At 42.5% G+C, this 16,224-nt stretch overlaps 2 protein-coding genes across 2 annotated transcripts; both read left to right on the top strand.

Moving 5' to 3' along the window:
• Positions 1-1,187: 1,187 nt before the first annotated feature.
• LOC120075748 (uncharacterized) lies at positions 1,188-4,513 on the top strand. The gene is made up of 2 exons (XM_039029396.2): positions 1,188-3,536; positions 3,915-4,513. Exons 1-2 carry the CDS (start codon positions 1,643-1,645, stop codon positions 4,058-4,060), a joined length of 2,040 nt encoding a protein of 679 aa, XP_038885324.2. The 5' UTR covers positions 1,188-1,642; the 3' UTR covers positions 4,061-4,513.
• Positions 4,514-7,445: 2,932 nt separating this feature from the next.
• LOC150038218 (uncharacterized) lies at positions 7,446-15,601 on the top strand. Its single transcript, XM_090312475.1, has 3 exons — positions 7,446-11,696; positions 14,132-14,200; positions 15,530-15,601. The coding sequence occupies exons 1-3, from the start codon at positions 7,995-7,997 to the stop codon at positions 15,599-15,601; spliced, it is 3,843 nt and encodes a 1,280-aa protein (XP_090168601.1). The 5' UTR covers positions 7,446-7,994.
• The last annotated feature ends 623 nt before the right edge of the window (positions 15,602-16,224 follow it).

Genomic DNA, 16,224 nt, shown 5'->3' with positions numbered 1-16,224 from the left:
AATAAAACTACTTTTTTTTAGTTTTCAAAATTTGACTTAGTTTCTTAAATTATTGGTAAAAAGTAAATAAGAAATGAATAAATTTGGAGATGTAAGTAGCATCTATAGGCTTAATTTTTAAAAGCAAAAAAGCTAACAATCAAATAGTTACCAAATAAGATTTAAATGGTTACTAGAGGTAGGAGAAGTATTTATAGACACAATTTTAGAAACAAAAAACTAAATGAGACTTTAGTTGTATTACCTAATTAGTCCACAACGTCAAATATCAATGATTCATAGCTTGCTTACAAAAATTAACATTTTAGTTATTTTTTAAAATAGATTAAATCATAAGTTTAATTCTAAAAGCCCATTGATAACCCGGTTAGTTTTTTATTGTTTTTTTTTAATTGTACTTATTTTCTCACATATTTTTTACCTTGGTTGAATCCTAACTAAGAAAACATTTAAGTTATTATTCAAATTTCAAAACACAAACAAGTTTTTTTATGAATTACTTTGCGTAGTCTTAGAAATCTTTCGATATTTCCTTGAATTTTGAAAACATTCCTAAACAATAGATAACGTTTTCTTTTTTAAAAAATAATGGGTGAAAATAGTGTTTATAAATTTAATTTTAAAAAATAAAAAATCAAGGTCCCATTTGATAACCATTTAGATTTGGATTTTTCGATTTTAAAAATTAAATCTATAGACATAGTTTCAACATCCAAATTTATTATTTTGTAGGTTTAAAAAACCAAACCAAATTTTAAAGGAAAAAAAAGCTTTTAAAAATGCGTTTTTAGTTTTGAAATTTGACTGAGAATTCAATAAAGATATAAATTATTTTGGAAAAACAAATGGAAAATAGGTTTGAATTTCAAAAATAAAAAATAAAAAATAAAATAGGGAGGTTCGATAATTATCCACCAATACCTAAACATTCAAGATTCCAATCAATAGTTTCCAAATTTTAGAAGTTGTACAACTTTGAACTTCATGTGTAAGTATTCGTCAATTTTTTTTTTACCCTTTTTAGTTTTCAATATATGCACATAAAATTTGAAATCCAGTTATGGGGATGATTAAAGGAGAAAGGAAGAAGAAAGGGAGCTTAAATAAGAAAGAAAACAGTTAAGAAGCACTATTATAAGAGCTGCTGCAAATTCCAAACTATGGCCATCGAAATTCGCGGGAAAACTCTTCGTTGCAGACCATCCTCCACCATTCTTCAACATTACCATTTCTGGACAAGTGTTTGGTTCTCACTTCTTAAACCCATTTTCCAACCTCAATCTTCCACTTTCCTCCATTTCTTCTTTCTTCATTTTCCGCCACTCCTCCAATAACCCATTTCTGTTCCTTTCTCAACTCCGTTTCAACAAAATTTCCCACCATTTTCCTTCTCTCACGTGAAAATCCTTTCCCCTCCTTCACTGGATTCATGGGTCGCCGCTAAAACTTCAAGGTGGTTTTTTTTTTTCTGCTTCATTCCGTTCTAATTCTGAGGCCCTACGGAAGAATCCTGGTTTTTAATCGATCGCGTTGCTGTCATGTTGATCGTTCAATTCCCTCACTCTCTTGATCTGAGATTGATCGAGACGATCGATTACTCCTGAAAAAATCTCAATCGGTATATGAAATTTTGGGTTCTGAAATGGAGCAATTTCGGCAGCTTGGAGAGGCATTGGGAAGTGTAAAAGCCCTCATGCTATTCAAAGATAGCGTTCATTTGAATCAGAGGCAATGCTGTTTGTTGCTCGATTTTTTGAGCTTTGCGTATGATTCAGTAGCTGAGGAGATGAAACAGAATCTTCGATTCGAAGAGAAGCATACTAGATGGAAGGTTTTGGATCAGCCATTAAGAGACTTAAACAGGGTATTCAAAGAAGCAGAATGGTATATCAGGCAGTGTTTGGAAACAAAAGATTGGTGGGCAAAAGCCATTATGCTATATCAGAACACAGATTGTATTGAACTCCATATTCATAATCTGTTGTACAGCATTACGGTTGTCGTCGAAGCCATCGAAACAGCTGGGGAGAATTCTGGTAGTGATCACGATGATATGCTGAAGAAAAGATTAATCAACTCCATCAAATACAGGAGAGAGCACAAGGATTTGAAGATTTTCAAGTGGAAATTTGGGAAACAATACCTTATTACTCAAGATTTCTGTAATCGGATGGACGCGGTTTGGAATGAAGATAGATGGGTTCTACTCAATAAGATCCGGGAGAAGAAATTCACAGCTTCATCCAAGTATGAGCAAAGATTAACGGATCTTCTTCTGAAAAACTTAGATGGGCCAGAATCTTTGAATGGAAAGCTATTGCCAAGTTCAATGCTAGTAGGATCAAGGGATTACCAGGTAAGGAGAAGATTAGGGGGTGGGAGTCAATACAAAGAGATTCTCTGGTTAGGGGAAAGTTTTGCTATGAGACACTTTTTTGGGGAAATTGAATCCTTAACTCCAGAGATATCGATGCTCTTATGTCTTTCTCATCCAAACATCACAAGATTTCTTTGTGGGTTTACTGATGAGGAAAAGAAAGAGTGTTTCTTGATTATGGAACTTATGAGTAGAGATTTATCAAGCTATGTAAAGGAGATTTGTGGCCCTCGTAAGAGAATGCCATTTCCCCTTCCTGTAGCTCTAGATTTGATGCTTCAGATTGCAAGAGGAATGGAATATCTCCACTCAAAGAAAATCTATCATGGGGACCTAAATCCTTGTAACATTCTGGTTAAGCCAAGAGCTTATTCTACAGACGGCTATGTCCATGCCCAGGTCTCAGGGTTTGGCCTGCCTGTCGTCAAGTTTAAGAACTCTTCCAATCAGAATGAATCCCTCCCATTCATATGGTATGCTCCAGAAGTTTTAGAAGAACAGGATCAATCAGGAAGTGCTGAGAGTTCCAAGTATACAGAGAAATCGGATGTGTATAGTTTTGGCATGGTTTGTTTTGAAGTTCTAACTGGGAAAGTCCCTTTTGAGGATAGCCATCTTCAAGGGGACAAAATGAGTCGAAACATTAGAGCAGGAGAAAGGCCACTTTTTCCTCATAGTATGCCAAAATACGTAACGAACTTGACAAAGAGATGTTGGCATACTGACCCAAATCAAAGGCCGAGCTTTCCATCCATTTGTAGGATTCTTCGATATACAAAGCGATTTGTTGCAATGAATCCTGACTACAACAGCCAGACCGATCCTGCTATGCCAACGGTAGATTACTGTGACATTGAGTCAGGTTTGTTGAGGAGGTTGCCATCTTGTGGAATAAATGAGGCCTCATCAGCAATTACAGATATCCCATTTCAGATGTTTGCTTACAGGATCGTTGAAAAAGAGAAAGCTGGTGCCAACATTAAAGACACCTCAGAATCAGGAAGTGATGCCTCGGCATGTGGGGATGAAACAACATCATCAGTAGATGATCCTTTCCCAACGCTGGTTGAAAAAAAACTACCAGTTTCGCGGGAAGGAACGACCAGGAGGCTTTCATTGACTAAGAACAATTCTGATATTAAACTGAACAAGCTACCAGGTAATTCTCGTTAATGGTCATGTTTACTATGTTCTTGAAATGCCAGTTGTAATTTCGGGTTCAAAAGTTATGAACACTGAAGCTAGAACTAATTGAACACTGCACTTAGAATTAACATACAAATACAACCAAACAACAAGCAGTTGTTTAAGAATGGAGAAAGTAACACCCTCTTAATCTTCAATTGATATTCTCAATTCACCTGCACCAAATATTTAGGCTGGCAATGAACATGTACCTTTATCTCAAACTGTTTTGTAATTTGTGAAGAATATCACTTTAGTATATATGAATATATAAAAACTGAAATTGGTAGTGACAGATGGTTAAAATGCTCTTATGTTCTAAATCTAACTTCATCGTGACTCCATTACAAAGGTACACCAAAAGGACGATTTTCAAGGCCTCCGCAAATTAGTCCTCGTGGGCGTAGTATGCGTATGAATTCCGAAAGCCAGCTTATGGCAATGAGTCCAAAGGTTAGAAGATTGTCTGGCCATGCCTCAGATTCTGAGCTACCCTAAAAAACAAGGAAGAAGTATCGATGTAGCTGACGACCTCAGTGATTAAAAAGGCATAGCTCATAAATGTTCCCTGATGATGGCCTGTATGAACTATGGGCTTCACAGACAAGTTCCGTTTCTTCCTTGATGGGTGGGTGGAAAAGGAAACATAGAGCTATGTTTCGAAGATGAGAATGATCCAACATATTTTGTAACTAGGGATAATCGGTTTTTAGCAAAGAACAGTTAATCAATCAGAAAAAGTGGGGGGGATTGCTAGAGGATTTAGTCACTGCCAAATGGTATATACTTCTTTCAAAGTTTTGCTATCTATCTTAAATTCTAACTGCAACTAATGGATACCTGAATGAAAGCAAAGAAAACACTGTAAGTTGTGAAGAGATTCCCAGCTTGCCCTGCCAAAAGCGAGAGTTCTGCAAAACACAATAGAAGATGATGAACTGCTGTTTTCGCCCACAGAAACGGTTTTGGAAATTGGAAGGGGGAGGGGGAGGGGTCAAGGATGCATGAAACAGGAAACAAACAATGTATGAAACTTATAAAATTTTATTAGAACCAGACTTCATATCAGATGTGTATTGCTTTGATACTGATTTTAACATTTGGAATGAGAATTAAACTCAGCATGAAATGTAACACGATTTTGCTATAACGGAGTAGGAGCTCAGTTACATCACAAGGAGATTCTATATCCCAAACTTACTCATGACCATGAAATGGAGCAAATCTAAAAAATAAGCTGCAAAATTATTTTCATGTCAACTTTTCATGTATGAAATATTGACTCGTGGACCTAAGAACCACTGCATAACTCAGCTGCAGAATTCTCCACCAACAACATAACATAGCTTTGACAAAACACATGATTTTAAACACTATGGCCACGGGGCAGAGGAGAACAATTTTTATTAGAGAGAATGTAACTGAAAAATTCTCTAGCACGGATTAGTCATCTATTTGTATTACTCTCGAGCACACTACCCGTTTGAAGGCTCAACCACGAATGAATACTCTAGATATGACTATATTTTGTTCGACCACTGAGGATTTTTACTGATAGACTCTGAGGAACCACCCTAAAAGGCCTCATACCATTGGAGATAGTTATACTCCCTTATGAACCTATGACCATCTGTTTATTTAACCGATGTGAGACTTTGATCACATTCCCACCCAACACAATCTTCTTCCAAGTTGTAAGTTCATTTTTCCCAGCTGACAAGATGAACCGGAGAGGTTATTTGGTTGATCCAAGAACAACTTTACAAGTAGAAAAGATCCCTCTAACACGCTTGCATCTACAATGAGTTCCTCGAAAGTAAATGAGAAACACAACCCACAACAAAAGTTTAAAGATGAGTAATATAATTCATCAATTTGCCGATGGACGTCCCTTCCAACCCAAACAACAAATTGAGCAAATTTACAGTCCAAAAAAGCATTTGACGGATCTGGCTTAAAAAACATCGATGACAGTTGAGCTGCTTGCTTATTCAACCCAAGTAGCTGCCTGCTTGTTCAAAGAATTCCAAATTCGGCTTACTTTATCAATAACTCAAATTCTAGAGCTTATCTCAAGAAACTTTCTTCTACAAACTTGTTCAAAAATGTCTCAGGAAGGTTACCTTAAAATTTCGGCTTAAAATTACTTTTCGTTCATCCTGGATCTTTAACCCTTCATCGATGGCCCGAATTCACCTGAGAACTAACCTTTCACCACTTTTTTCCCTCTCCAGCCTTCTTCTGGCGAGATTTCTTCCAGCAGCCTGGCCTTTGAAACTAGACTCACATAGGTTTCTAATGACACCAAGATCACCCCATTTTCATGGAGGAAATCGTTCAAAGCGGTCTCTTGAATTTCCTTTTTCCTTTTATATTGCTGGCCAAACACTTGCATGAAATCCTATCATGCCACCTTCACATTAAGTGTGTTTAACTCACAGGATTAAGACAGTTGGCCTCCATAATCGGTGATTAGTGCTAATCAGCTTTCCTTGCTCTTAACGCAAGTCTTGCCTTTAGCTAGCTTCCATGCATCTCAATCCTCACGCATGCCAACTTCAACGCATGGCTTAGAGCAACACTTGTGCCTTGGCCTCTTGGCTTCAATCGTCATCGCAACCCCAACCCTTCCATCTTTGCAAGGCTTGACCAATGCAAGCCCTACTCATCGCATGCCAAGCTTGATCATCGCACACATAGCCATTGCCCAAGCCACTGCTTGCTTTAACGCTCGAGGCTTGTCTTGTTGCAATCCTCATCGCATGTTAACCTCTAAGGCCTTGTCAACGCGTGCTACACCTCAATGCATAACCACTGTCAACGTTTCCCTCGCTCGTGTGCGCTAAGTTTAGCGCCTAGCCTTGCGCCAACACCAAATCCACCAACCTACCGTGCGTCTTCTTTTGACAACGCCCAACACTTACTTGCCACATACCTATTAACCTCGCAAGCCTCTTGGTTGCCGCATGCCTTGTCTACACATAGAGTTGCTTGCGCTCAACATAACTCCCTTAGCGTGCACAACTCCAATGCCTAGCTCCCCCTCACTTGACCATACTTGGCTCCCTCAAGAGCTCACCTAACCTCAAAAGGTAAGGCCAACGCATACGAGCTCACCTCCATCGCCCATTATAAGGCTAACGCACAGGCTACACTTTACCAACACTTAGCCAAAATTTTCTTTGCTAAAATCACTCTTCATCACCCGAGAGTCAAACTTGTAACTTAAACATTTTCCTCCTTTTTTTCTCCTTATTCTTCACCCATTTCCCTAAAATTAAATATTAATCCAACTTATCATACAAATCTCATTAATGAACATATATAAGTAGGGAAATTAGGGTTCAGAGTTTACATTTTACCTCCCTCAAATCGTTCTCATATCTTCTACATCTCTCATTCTTTTCTGCAATGATCGGTAGAGCATACTGGGATAACTCTGTAAATTTCCATTCATACTCCGTGATCGTCATTGATCTTTGAACTAATGAGATTTGTATGATAAGTTGGATTAATGTTTAATTGTAGGGAAATGGGTGAAGAATAAGGAGAAAAAAAGGGGGAAAATGTTTAAGTTACAAGTTTGACTCTCAGGTGATGAAGAGTGATTTTAGCAAAGAAAATTTTGGCTAAGTGTTGGTAAAGTGTAACCTATGCGTTATCTTTGTGATGGGCGATGGAGGTGAGCTCGTATGCGTTGGCCTTACCTTTTGAGGTTAGGTGAGCTCTTGAGGAAGCCAAGTGTGGCCGAGTGAGGGGGAGCTAGGCGCTAGAGTTGTGCACACCAAGGGAGTTATGTTGAGCATAAGAAACCCTATGCGTGGACAAGGCATGCGACAACCAAGTGGCTTGCGAGGTTAGTAGGCATGCAACAAGTAAGTGCTGGGTGTAACGGTCATGCTTGTCCAGGGCCTGTTGCCCATGGCCGCATGCCCAATCCAACCCCCTTCTAGCTTACTTTCGTATCCTATATTGTATTAGTTTAGTTAGCTTGCTTTCTTTGCATTTTCATTGTAAGTGACCACTCGCCCTTTTGCATATGCAAGGGTGCCAGTTGGCTTTTTGTTCAGAATGCACTATATGGGGATAAGACTAACCATCATTTCCTCATACCCGGAGTAGTACTCTATAAAGCCGTTGTTGTTGCTTATTGCTTTCTAGTCTACTACAATCTTTCTTTCTTTATACACACTCTCAAATCTTCTTACGAAAACCTTTTCTCTAAACCCGTTTTCTAAAACCATTTTCCCTCGAACGGGATTGGAGGTTGCAAGAGGCACTCGGTGTGCCATCGGCAGTCCGTATTCGAGTTGGCTGGCTTGTTCGTGAGCGGGAACAAGTGCCGCACAATCGCTAAGAGAAGCTTACGAAAGAGCGATTGTGACAGTTGGTATCAGAGCCAAGTTGGCTTATAGAGGGAAGATCAGTGATCATGTCGGCGACGAAGAACCTGAACAAGTCCCATGTGGACAGATTGGTAGAGATGGAAGAACAAATGCTCTACCTGAGAGAGGTCCCAGATAATGTTCGTTTCCTTGAGACTCGGCTACAAGAAGTTGCCGAGAAAGCCGATGGAATTGATGCGGTGGTAGGCCGCCTAGACGGATTACCCGTCAGAGAATTGATGATGAGGGTAGAGACCCTCGAGGCCAAAACAGTACGGTCCGGCAGCTTTGAACGAGGCGATAGCTCCTCGGGCTCTGTTGCCCACATAGAGGAGCGTGTGGAAGAGCTGGACAGCTCCCAAAAAGCAATACTTCAGATGGTAACCAATTTATCTGAAGACTTTCGATCGGCCCTGGATGTCGTCAGAGCCGAGATAGCGGATGTGAGTGCTAGGGTGAATCTCACCATCCGAGCGGTAGGGAACCAAGCCCCACCTGGGGGAGCAATGGCAGTGAGCCGAATAAAAATCCCAGAACCGAAACCCTTCTGTGGGGTGCGAGAAGCGAAAGCCCTGGAAAATTTTATCTTCGACCTTGAGCAATACTTCAAGGCGACGAACACAGTGACTGAAGAGTCGAAAGTCACAATAGCAACGATGCATCTAGTTGAAGATGCGAAACTGTGGTGGAGATCACGGTTTACAGACATACAGGAAGGACGTTGCACTATTGATACTTGGGATAGATTGAAACAAGAACTTCGTTCGCAGTTCTTCCCTGAAAACGTCGAAATCTTGGCTCGACGAAAACTCCGAGAGCTAAAGCAAACAGGTAACATCAGGGACTATGTAAAACAGTTTGCAGGACTCATGTTGGACATACGAGATATGTCTGAAAAGGACAAGGTCTTTTGCTTTGTGGAAGGGCTGAAACCGTGGGCGAAATCAAAACTATACGAACAGAGAGTACAGGATCTCCCCTCTGCCTACGCGGCAGCTGAACGGCTATACGACCTTAGCACTGACTCACAAGATGTGAGGAAACAATCAACTTCCTCCAATGGGGGAAACAGAAATAGTCGTTCCAGTCCTCCCAGACCTGGGGGAGGAGACAAGAACACAGGGGGGGACCGTAAATCGTCCCAATCGAGATCAGGAAACAATTGGCGGGGGCCACCACAACAGCATAACAATTACAATCGGCCCCTGTCTTGTTTCATATGTAGAGGGCCACACAGGGCGGGCGAATGTCCAAATCGAACTGCGTTCAATGCTTTTCAAGCCACATTAGCCTCTACCTCCGAAGACCAGGCTGTACTGGAGGAGACGGTAACCGAGCCAGCGGTTGAAATTGAGAATCCCAGGATGGGGGCATTGAAATTCCTATCTGCACTCCAGAAGAATATGGGAAAGGCGACGGAGCCACTAGAGAAAGGTCTCATGTATGTAGACGCTTGGGTCAACCAAAGATCGGCCAAAACCACTATGGTTGACTCTGGAGCTACCCATAACTTCATGGCTGAAACGGAAGCTCGCCGCCTGAACTTGAATTGGGAAAGAGATGCAGGGAAGATGAAAGCTGTGAATTCCGCAGCCCTACCAATTACGGGGATAGCGAAGAGAACTCCGGTGAAGTTAGGAGACTGGAAGGGCTTCGTTGACTTCGTAATTGTCAAGATGGATGATTTCGACGTGGTACTGGGGATGGAATTTCTGCTTGAACATAAAGTCATACCAATGCCCCTCGCCAAATGCTTGGTCATTACCGGATCTTCACCCACCGTAGTCCAAGCCAGTATCAAGCAGCCAAATGGGGTGAGAATGATCTCAGCCCTCCAGTTGAAGAGGGGCCTGGCCCACGACGAACCCACGTTCATGGCCATCCCGATAGAGTCGGTTGAGTCCACTGAAGAGGAGATCCCCCAAGACGTTCTATTTGTCTTGGAAAAGTATCGGGACGTCATGCCGAAAAGCTTGCCCAAGTCCTTACCCCCACGAAGGGGGATTGACCATGAGATTGAGTTGTTGCCAGGGGCAAAGCCGCCTGCCAAGAATGCATATCGGATGGCCCCGCCAGAATTGGCTGAGCTTCGGAAACAGTTAGACGAGTTGTTAGAGGCAGGATTTATCAGACCGGCGAAGGCTCCTTATGGAGCCCCAGTACTGTTCCAGAAAAAGAAGGATGGTAGCCTACGGTTGTGCATCGACTATCGGGCCTTGAATAAGCTCACAGTTCGCAACAAATATCCCCTTCCTATCATCACTGACTTATTTGATCAGCTTCATGGTGCTAAGTATTTCTCGAAGCTGGACCTACGGTCTGGATATTATCAGGTTCGAATTGCTGAAGGAGACGAACCTAAGACGACTTGTGTCACGAGATACGGAGCCTTCGAATTCCTCGTGATGCCCTTTGGCCTCACTAATGCTCCAGCAACGTTCTGTACCCTAATGAACCAAGTGTTTCACGAATACCTCGACAAATTCGTCGTAGTGTATCTTGATGACATTGTGGTCTATAGTGCCTCGCTGGAGGACCATCGACATCACCTCCAACTAGTCTTTGAAAAGTTGAGGAGAAATCAGTTGTATGTAAAGAGAGAGAAGTGCTCCTTTGCCCAAGAGCGCATAAATTTCCTCGGCCACGTGATTGAGTGTGGTCGGATTGGTATGGAAGAGGGCAAGGTGGCTGCAATTAGAGATTGGAGGGTACCATCATCCGTGACCGAATTACGATCCTTCCTCGGACTAGCCAACTACTATAGGCGGTTCGTAGAAGGATTCTCGAGAAGAACAGGGCCGTTAACCGAACTGTTGAAGAAGGATAGCCAATGGAGCTGGACTCCCGAATGTCAGGCCGCTTTTGAGGGCCTGAAGAAAGTGATGATTGAGGGGCCGGTCCTCGGAATTGCCGACGTGACCAAGCCATTTGAAGTAGAGACTGATGCTTCTGACTTCGCGTTGGGCGGTGTTCTCCTCCAAGACGGACACCCCATCGCGTATGAGAGTAGAAAATTAAATGATGCCGAACGGAGGTATGCCGCCTCCGAGAAAGAGATGTTAGCAGTAGTTCACTGCTTGAGGGCCTGGAGACAGTATCTCTTGGGGGCCAAGTTCGTGGTCAAGACCGACAACAACTCCATTTGTCACTTCTTCAACCAACCGAAGTTGTCGTCGAAACAGGCACGGTGGCAGGAGTGTCTAGCGGAGTTCGACTTCCAGTTCGAACATAGATCCGGGAAAAGCAACCAAGCGGCTGATGCTCTTAGCCGAAAGAGTGAACATGCGGCCCTGTGCATGTTCGCCCACCTACAAGCAAGTACGTTGAGTGCAACGGTACGAGAAACTGTCAAAACTCACTTGACAAGTGACACAGCAGCACAGGCCATCTTACAGTTGGCCAGAGAAGGAAAGACACGCCAGTTCTGGGTGGAAGATGATCTACTATACACCAAAGGCAACCGCCTCTACATCCCCAGATCCGGGGAGTTACGAAGGTCGCTGATGAAGGAATGTCACGACACACCGTGGGCAGGACACAATGGTTGGCAGAGGACTTATGCCCTTCTGAAGCAAGGCTACTATTGGCCAAGTCTTCGAGACGATGTCATGCAATTTACCAAGACTTGCCTTGTCTGCCAACAAGATAAGGTTGAAAGGGCAAAATTAGCGGGTCTACTAGAACCCCTACCTGTGCCCTCTAGACCGTGGGAGAGTGTGTCTCTCGACTTCATCACCCATTTGCCCAAGGTAAGAGAGTTTGAATCGATCCTTGTTATCATCGACCGGTTCTCGAAATATGCCACGTTCGTTCCAACGCCGAAAATGTGCACAGCCGTGATGACTGCTCAGCTGTTCTTCAAACACATTGTGAAATTATGGGGTGTCCCCATGAGCATTGTTAGCGACCGGGACGGAAGATTCACTGGGACATTCTGGACAGAATTGTTCAGAATATTGGGATCATCACTGAATATCTCTTCTAGCTATCATCCCCAAACTGACGGTCAGACGGAACGCTTCAACAGTATGCTCGAGGAATATTTGCGTCACTTTATCGACGCTAGACAGAAGAACTGGGTCCAATTGTTAGATGTGGCTCAGTTCAGCTTCAATAGCCAACAGAGTTCTGCGACCGGAAAAACGCCCTTCGAAGTGGTGTGCGGCAGACAGCCACTCATGCCACACTTGGTGGACCACCCTTATGCAGGCAAAAGTCCTCAGGCACATAACTTCACTAAAGAGTGGAGCAAAACCTCTGAGATTGCTCGCGCCTACCTAGAAAGAGCATCGAAGAGGATGAAGAAGTGGGCTGATAAGAAGCGGAGGGCCCTTGAGTTTCAAGCTGGGGACAAGGTCCTGATCAAGCTACGACCGGAACAGTTTCGTTTCCGAGGCCAGAGAGACCAACGGCTAGTAAGGAAATATGAAGGTCCAGTGGAGGTAATTGAGAAGGTCGGGAGAACCTCATATAGGGTTCAGTTACCCTCATGGATGAAGATTCATCCTGTCATCCATGTGAGTATCCTGAAGCCCTATTATCCCGATCCCGAGGACGAACAGCGAAACGTGCTAAGGCGCCCACCGGTCACAATGAAGAGTTCTGCTGAGAAAGAAGTTGCACGAATCCTGGATAAACGTACGCGCCGTATCGGAAGACCCAGACGAGAATTGACAGAGTTCTTAGTGAAATGGAAGGATCTCCCCGACGAAGAGATCAGTTGGGAGCGGGCCGAAGACTTGAAGAGTGCAGCTCCAGCCATCGCAGATTTTGAACAAGGTCGGTTGACGGGGTCGTCAACCAATTAAGTGGGGGAGAATGTAACGGTCATGCTTGTCCAGGGCCTGTTGCCCATGGCCGCATGCCCAATCCAACCCCCTTCTAGCTTACTTTCGTATCCTATATTGTATTAGTTTAGTTAGCTTGCTTTCTTTGCATTTTCATTGTAAGTGACCACTCGCCCTTTTGCATATGCAAGGGTGCCAGTTGGCTTTTTGTTCAGAATGCACTATATGGGGATAAGACTAACCATCATTTCCTCATACCCGGAGTAGTACTCTATAAAGCCGTTGTTGTTGCTTATTGCTTTCTAGTCTACTACAATCTTTCTTTCTTTATACACACTCTCAAATCTTCTTACGAAAACCTTTTCTCTAAACCCGTTTTCTAAAACCATTTTCCCTCGAACGGGATTGGAGGTTGCAAGAGGCACTCGGTGTGCCATCGGCAGTCCGTATTCGAGTTGGCTGGCTTGTTCGTGAGCGGGAACAAGTGCCGCACAATCGCTAAGAGAAGCTTACGAAAGAGCGATTGTGACACTGGGCGTTGTCAAAAGAAGACACATGGTAAGTTGGTGGCTTTGGCGTTGGCGCAAGGCTAGGCACTGAACTTAGTGCACGTGGGCAAGGGAAGCATTGACAGTGGCTGTATGTTGAGGTGTAGTGCGCGTTGACAAGGCCTTAGAGGTTAACATGCGATGGGGGCTGCGACAAGACAAGCCATGTGACAACTAAGTGGCTTGCGAGGTTAGTAGGCATGCGGCAAGTAAGTGCTGGATGTTGTCAAAAGACACAAGGTAAGTTGGTGGCTTTGGTGTTGGCGCAAGGCTAGGCGCTGAACTTAGCGCACGCGGGCGAGGGAAGTGTAGACAGTGGCTGTACGTTCAGGTGTAGTGCGCATTGACAAGTCCTTAGAGGTTAACGATGGGGGCTGCGACAAGACAAGCCTCGAGCGTTAAAGCAAGCAGTGGCTTGGGCGATGGATGGGTGTGCGATGATCAAGCTTAGCATGCAATGAGTAGGGCTTGCATTAGTCAGGCCTTGCAAAGTTGAAAGGGCTGGAGTTGCGATGATGATTGAAGCCAAGAGGCCAAGGCCCAAGTGTTGCTCTAAGCCATGCATTGAAGTTGGCATGCGTGAGGGTTGAGGAGCGTGGAAGATAGATAAAGGCAAGACTTGCGTTAAGAGCAAGGGAAGCTAATTAGCACTAATCACTGATTATGGAGGCCAACTGTCCTAATCCTATGAGTTAAGCACACTTAAGGTGGAAGTGGCATGATAGGATTTCATGCAAGTGTTTGGCTGGCAATATAAAAGGGAAAAGGAACTTCAAGAGACCCTTTTGAATGATTGCCTCCATGCAAATGGGGTGATCTTGGTGTTTTTGTAAAGCTCTGTGAGTCTAGTTTCAGAGTCTGGCTTCTAGAAGAAAGTCTCGCCGGAAGAAGGTCGGAGAGGGAGGAAAGTGGCGAAAGGTTAGTTATCAGGTGAATCCGGGCCATCGATGAAAGATTAAAACTTCAGGATGAATCACAAAGAATTTTAAGTCAAAATTTTAAGGTAAGCTTCCTGAGACATTTTTGAACAAGTTTGTAGAAGGAAGTTTCTTGAGATAAGCTCTATAATTTGAGTTATTGATAAAGAAATTCGAATATGAAATTCTTTGAACAAGTAGGCAGTTGTTTGGGTTGAATAAGCAAGCAGCTCAAACTAGGCGCGCGGGCAGAGGCAAGGCTGAGTGCCACTATGCGTTAAACCTTATATGTCAGCTGAGAAGACCTGCATTGAGGACTTGGATGCATAGGTGATGGTATGCGATCATATGCGACTGGAAGAAACATTTAGAGCGTGCGATGGTGCATAGTGGGATGTGTTGATCAAGTGGGTTGGCCACATAACAAAAACCTAAAACCTCAAAGAAATTACTAAGTGTTGGACACATAGCAAGGTATGCGTTGGTTTGGTAATGTTTTAGGGAAGGCTAAAAGCAAGCTTAATTTAAAGGATTAGTCTCAAAGGGAGACCATTGCTAGTAGCTAAACGTATGTTGTTGTGTCCACAAGATTGATATCATTGAAGGAAGTATATCAACCTTTAAGGAGTAGCCTAAGGCTGTGAGTGACGATGTTTGACTTACAATGTTTTTAGAAACCATGTTTCCTTTAAGTTTATTCTCATGCTAAGCATTTACAAGTTGTTTCAAGCAACCTATCTTTTATGAAAGCATGATTAACCATATTAAAGTGAAGCGTATTTTCCATGCAAAGTTTGATGAATAACGCATGTTATTCCTTTTAAAGATAGTTTCCCATCATGTTTTAGTTAACTTGATTTCAAATGATTAAAGCATGCGATGATGTTATGCTTAAAGCCTTGGTGTTGGAACTAAATGCTTTATGATTTAAGTAAATATGCTTCAGTAAGAGGTTTAGGCTTGATTTGTTATAAGAGGGATACTGAAGGACTTAGAGAAGGTAACCTAGTGAAAGTACCTAAGGTATGACGATACTCAGTTATAACCATGTGCACGTAGGTAGTATGACGTTGAGGGATCGAGCAAAAGGGTTCTCTCTCGACTAAGGTTTGACGTTGAGGGTCAGAGCCAAAGGTTCGCTCTTAACTAAGGATCAGATTAGCTATGTTTGCAGATATGCTATGTTCGAAAACTTTACTTGAAAGTTGCTTGGAAAGTTTTATATTTCAGTATGAAATTTTACATAAAGTTTAAAGCATGAGAACTTATTTTATTAAGTCACTCATTGGGCTAGTAGCTCACCCCATTTTAATTGTTTTTCTATCCCCAGGTAGCAGTCATCTCCCTAGAAAGTAACTCTACTGCTGCTCTGCCACTTAAAGTCAAGGACTTTAGAAACTAATCAATTAGGTGTTTGGTTGTAAATATTTGTGGATATGTTTTCCTGCATTTAGAGACTATGATGTGAGTTGGGACTCATAAGATTTGGTGTTGTATATTTTGTATATGGGTTATGAATTAAGTCTTGGCCTTACCTGTTGGTTGCAGTATGCTTAAATTTTATATATTGTTATTAGGTGCATAACACAGAAGTTAGGTTAAGAGTAGGCAGTAAATGTTAACTAAAGTTAGTAACTACTGCCGTTACAACTTCTTCCAGGTTAAGAGAGTAATCTGGGAGAGGGTGTGACAAGTTGAGTGGAAGCATGTGAACACACGTACCAATGTAATTCAATTTGAAAAACTCGAAAAAATAGAGAAATTATAGGAACAAGATAAATATAAATTACAACATGCTTTTAAGGAAAAAAAGATGAGAATAACTAACCCTTGAAGATTTTTCTTCTTGTAATTTCTCTCCTCGAAACAGAACAACACGAATGCAAGATCTCCCTCGAACTGGAGAACGTCTCTCAGGAACAAACAAGTTACGAACAGGGGACACTATCACTTGGTTTCCTTGCTATTCTCAAGATAAAACTAAGAATATGTGGACTTCTTAATTTGGTAGGGAGAGATTTGTGT

The sequence above is a fragment of the Benincasa hispida genome, chromosome 1 (genome assembly GCF_027475165.1).
Source record: "Benincasa hispida cultivar pf3 chromosome 1, pf3_genome.v1.1, whole genome shotgun sequence".
Taxonomy (NCBI): Eukaryota; Viridiplantae; Streptophyta; class Magnoliopsida; order Cucurbitales; family Cucurbitaceae; genus Benincasa; species Benincasa hispida.
The sequence above is the reverse complement of the archived record's forward strand: the minus strand, read 5'-3'. Positions and strand labels throughout refer to the sequence as shown.